Source organism: Salvelinus sp. IW2-2015, unplaced genomic scaffold (assembly GCF_002910315.2).
Source record: "Salvelinus sp. IW2-2015 unplaced genomic scaffold, ASM291031v2 Un_scaffold3157, whole genome shotgun sequence".
In the NCBI taxonomy this organism is placed as follows: Eukaryota; Metazoa; Chordata; class Actinopteri; order Salmoniformes; family Salmonidae; genus Salvelinus; species Salvelinus sp. IW2-2015.
The window spans coordinates 71,920-77,273 of record NW_019944445.1 but is presented as its reverse complement, the minus strand read 5'-3'; the positions used below and the strand labels follow the sequence as shown (position 1 = coordinate 77,273).

General features: G+C 49.3%; 1 protein-coding gene across 1 annotated transcript in view; it reads right to left on the bottom strand.

Moving 5' to 3' along the window:
* Positions 1-4,830, bottom strand: part of LOC139025722 (solute carrier family 4 member 11-like) — a 39,794-nt gene extending 34,964 nt beyond the window's left edge. Inside the window, exon 1 of the mRNA XM_070440912.1 lies at positions 4,496-4,830. Coding sequence (XP_070297013.1) covers positions 4,496-4,830 — 335 coding nt within the window. The remainder of the gene's footprint in view (positions 1-4,495) is intronic.
* Between the last annotated feature and the right edge of the window lie 524 nt (positions 4,831-5,354).

Sequence of the window (5,354 nt, the reverse complement as noted above, 5' to 3'; positions counted from 1 at the left end):
GTACTCTCCGTCATGTTGAAAATCGGTTCCCCTGTCTTACTCTCCGTCATGTTGAAATCGGTTCCCCTGTCTTACCTCCGTCATGTTGAAATCGGTTCCCCTGTCTTACTCTCCGTCATGTTTGGTGTTGTTTGTTTTCGGAATATTGTCGATAAATTTCTCTAGTCTTAAGATTTGTTTTGTGTTATTATCCAGATGAAGGTTATCACCCACAAGATTGTGTAGTGCTAATATTTAGTCTAAATTGCCGATATTGAATATTACGTTTTTGTCTTGAGGTGCTCTACATAACTACGCTCAGTCCGCCCTTACCTGTCTCAGTGTCCCCGCCCATTACCTGTCCTCAGCCCTGCCCTTACCTGTCTGAGTCCTGCCCTTACCTGTCCTGCAGTCCTGCTTACTTGCCCTTATCCTGTCTCAGTCCTGGCCCTTTAACCATGTTCCGATTATTATTGTTTCATACACATGCGTGGTGCCGGAACTGGTGGTACCGGGCTGGAGACACGTACCACAGGGAGAGTGCGTGGAGGAGGAACAGAGTTCTGGAGACGCACAGGAAGCCTGGTGTAGGCACTGTTGGTACTGGGTTGGGGCGAGGAGGTGGCGCCGGATATACCGGACCGTGAAGGCGTACTGGCTCCCTTGAGCACCGAGCCTGCCCAATCTTACCTGGTTGAATGCTCCCCGTAGCCCGACCAGTGCGGGGAGGTGGAATAACCCGCACTGGGCTGTGCAGGCGAACCGAGGACACCATGCGTAAGGCTGGTGCCATGTACGCCGGCCCGAGGAGACGCACTGGAGAACAGACGCGTTGAGCCGGCTTCATGGCACCTGGCTCAATGCTCAATCTAGCCCGGCGATACGTGGAGCTGGGATGTACCACACCGGGCTAAGCACCCGTACAGGAGACACCGTGCGCTCTTCCGCAAAACACGGTGTCTGCCCGTACTCTCGCTCTCCACGGTACGCCCGGGAAGTTGGCGCAGGTCTCCTACCTGACTTCGCCACACTCCCCTTTATCCCCCCCCCCCAAGAAATTTTTGGTGTTTCTTCTCGGGCTTCCAGCCACGCTTCCGCGCAGCCTCCTCATACCACCGCTCCTCGGCTTTAGCTGCCTCCAGCTCTTCACGAGGGCGGCGATATTCTCCAACCTTAGCCCAGGGTCCTTTACCGTTCAGAATCTCCTCCCATGTCCAGGAGTCCTGTGTAATGGGCCGCTGCTGCTGCTGTCGCTGCTGCCCGTTACTACGCTGCTTGGTCCGAGTTTGGTGGGTAGTTCTGTAACGGCAGCCTTCCTCCTCTTCGTCTAAAGAGGAGGTGTAGCAGGGATCGGACCAAGACGCAGCGTAGTTTGTGCTCAACATATTTAATAAAGACGATAAACGTGAACACTTAATTAACAAATACAAAATAACAAATGTGGCAAACCGATACAGTCCTAGCTGGTGCAGAGAAACACAAAGACAGGAAACAACCACCCACAATATCCAAACACAAAACAAGCCACCTAAATATGATTCCCAATCAGAGACAACACAAAACACCTGCCTCTGATTGAGAACCATATTAGGCCAAACATAGAAACAGACAAACWAGACACACAAYATAGAATGCCCACCCAGCTCACGYCCTGACCAACACTAAAACAAGTAAAACACACAAGAACTATGGTCAGAACGTGACACTAGGTCTCTATGTGTTTGGTTGGACAGGTTTCTCAATTACTTTCTTAGGTTTTTGCATTCTTCATCAAACCTTTTGTCATTGTTGTTAATATTCTTAAGTTGTCTGCTTGAAATGTTTAGATTTGAAAGGGAAGCTGAGAGGTCAGGTTTAGGTTTCTACTGCCAAGTTTACACCTTCACTATTACAGTGAAACATTTTTGTCCAGGAAGTTGTCTAGAAGGGATTGAATTTGTTGTTGCCTGATTGTTTTTTGGTAGATTTCCACAATACGTTTTCTTCCATCTATAGCATTTCTTAATAGTATTCTCTCTCTCCCTCTCTGTCTCTCTCTTCCCCGGGCACGGAGGGAGATACACTTACGTGAGAATGCTATTCATTGACTACAGCTCAGTGTTCAACACCATAGTACCCTCAAGCTCATCACTAAGCTAAGGATCCTGGGACTAAACACCTCCCTCTGCAACTGGATCCTGGATTTCCTGACGGGCCGCCCCAGGTGGTGAGGGTAGGTAGCAACACATCTGCCACGCTGATCCTCAAACCTGGAGCCTCCCAGGGGTGTGTGCTCAGTCCCTCCTGTACTCCCTGTTCACCCACGACTGCATGGCCAGGCACGACTCCAACACCATCATTAAGTTTGCAGATGACACAACAGTGATCACAGACAACAACGAGGCAGCCTATAGGGAGGAGGTCAGAGACCTGGCCGTGTGGTGCCAGAATAACAACCTATCCTCAACGTAACCAAGACTAAGGAGTGATTGTGGACTACAGGAAAAGGAGGACCGGCACGCTCCCATTCTCATCAACGGGGCTGCAGTGGAGCAGGTTGAGAGCTTCAAGTTCCTCGGTGTCCACATCAACAACAATCTAGATTGGTCCAAACACACCAAGACAGTCATGAAGAGGCACGACAAAGCCTATTCCCCCTCAGGAAACTAAAAATATTTGGCATGGGTCCTGAGATCCTCAAAAGGTTCTACAGCTGCAACATCGAGAGCATCCTTAACTGGTTGCATCACTGCCGGTACGGCAACTGCTCGGCCTCTGACCGCAAGGCATACAGAGGGTAGTGCGTACGGCCCAGTACATCACTGGGGCAAAGCTGCCTGCCATCCAGGACCTCTACACCAGGCGGTGTCAGAGAAAGGCCCTAAAAATTGTCAAAGACCCCAGCCTCCCCAGTCATAGACTGTTCTCTCTACTACCGCATGGCAAGCGGTACCAAGAGTGCGAAGTCTAGACAAAAAGGCTTCCAACAGTTTTACTCCAAGCCATAAGATTCCTGAACAGATAATCAAATGGCTACCCAGACTATTTGCATTGTGTGTCCCCCCCAAACCCTCTTTTTACGCTGCTGCTACTCTCTGTTATGCTACTCTCATGTATACATAGTATCTTTAACTATACATTCATTTACATACTACCTCAAACCAGTGCTTCCGCACATTGGCTAACCGGGCTATCTGCATTGTGTCCTGCCACCCATCACTTCGCCAACCCGTCTTTTACGCTACTGCTACTCTGTTCATCATATATGTATAGTCACTTTAACCATACCTACATGTACATACTACCTCAATCAGCCTGACTAACCGGTGTCTGTATGTAGCCTCACTACTTCTATAGCCTCGCTACTGTATTAGCCTGTCTTTTTACTGTTGTTTTATTTCTTTACCTACCTATTGTTCACCTAACACTTTTATGCGCTATTGGTTAGAGCCTGTAAGTAAGCATTTCACATGACAAATAAACTTTGATTTGATTTGAACCATAAACCCTATATGTAACCCTATATGTAAACCCTATATGTAACCATATACCATAAACCCTATATTCCTTACAGCGATTGCAGGGTTTCCTCAATGTGCAGGTCTCCGCCTTATGGCTACGGGCACACTTGTAGCATCGCTCGCCTGAAGTGATCCAGGCCTTCAATTGAGTTTGAGTGAGCTTTTTTACCCTGGGGCATGAGCCAAGGAAGTGCCCCTTACTATTGCAATATGGGCAGTAAGGCTGGAATTTGATGTTCTTGCTCTTGAGAGGGTCTTCTTCCCGGGTTCCTGCCCCGGCTTCATATTTAAGTCATGGTAGTGAGATTTGGCCTTTTCTGTCCCCCCTGGCGTTCAAACTCCTTCCTTCCCCCGGTGGCTATGGCTGAGATTGTAGCCTGGTGAGGCGATACTCTTCGCCTTTGCCTTCACCTCCAACCATGCGGCCAGGTCTCTGGGAGCATAGGTGCTTCTCGAGCCCTCTTTCAGGATGCCCTTGTTCAAACAATGTTCAATGAAACTGTCTCTGGGTACACTGGAAGCTTGCTAAGAAGCCACATTTCAGCTCGTTCCCGTCTTCCCCTTCAACGGATTGGAGCATTGAGGTCAGGGATTGGACAGTGAGGGAGAACTCTTGGAAGGCAGCATGGTCTCCATTTTAATTGGAGACGTGTTCAGGATGTTGTTTAGTTCATTCTGGACTAGCTGGCGTGGCTCACCATATCTCGCCTTCAGGGCTGGAGAGCGGCAGTGTAATGGTGTTGCGGAGTGATAAAAGATTGGGCCAGCCTGTATGCACTAGGAAACCGCAAATGATCCATTAGTACTTGGTATTTGTAGCGTTCTGACAGAAGACTGTGAATACCCAGTAGGCTCTCCAATGCCATTTCCAAAGGAAATTCACTCTCCTTTCCGCTCTCAAAGTATGGCAGTTTGGGTCTGGGAATTCCATAGGCTGAGGCTACTAGAAGTTTCATAATGTTGGCTCCCTTCTTCTGGTTGCATGAATGATAAACCGGGACTTCTGATGAGCCCACTGTGGCCTCATTGGGCCGGTCCCTACTGTCCCCAGACCCTCCATTGGTGGCATCCGGAATTGGGTGAGAGCCCCTCCCACCTGATGTTTTGAGGACTGGCCCAGGCCTGGACGAGAGGAACGATTTGCCGTGGTTGGTAATTGCGGAAAGGCGAAGGATGATGCTTTGTCCACATGGAGGAATGCTAACTTGTCGTCACTGGCATAGAGGGCGTGTGGTGGAGCGGCCTGTCCCCCGTGCTCCGTGTTGGCTTTAACCCCGAGCCTCCGGGGACTGTGTGCATGCTGTACCAGAGGGGCAGATTGGGAAAGAAAGGCAGACAGGTCCAGGTCCATGTGGAGGGGTGGTCAGGTCAACTCCCTGTTCATTCCTCTCCAGGAAGGATGAGACCATTCGTGCCTCCTCCAATTCCCTTCTGGCTTGACAGGTGCCGTCGCTGCTGTGCCAGGTCATTGGCAATGAATTCCCGTTCTCGTTAGCAGCACATACGGGCCTTGCACATCCATAGGTGACATCGTTCATCAGCCTGTCGTTCCTCCTCAATCTGACGCCTCATTTCCTCCAAAGCTAATAGTTTCATCCTCTCTTGTAGGCCAGCGGTCTGTGAATCGCTGAGGGGCTTAGTGAATGGCGGCTGCCATGGCCACTTCCAAAGGGGTATCACTGGTCAAACTCCACTCTCGTCTTAGAGTGCCTCCACGATTTCCCTTTAGTTAAGGGGTGCCTCAGGAAGCAATAAAAATGCAAATTAATTACTTAAAAATCATACAATGTGATTTTCTGTTTTTTGTTTTTAGATTCCGTCTCTCACAGTTGAAGTGTACCTATGTAAAAAATTACAGACCTCTAAATGCTTTGT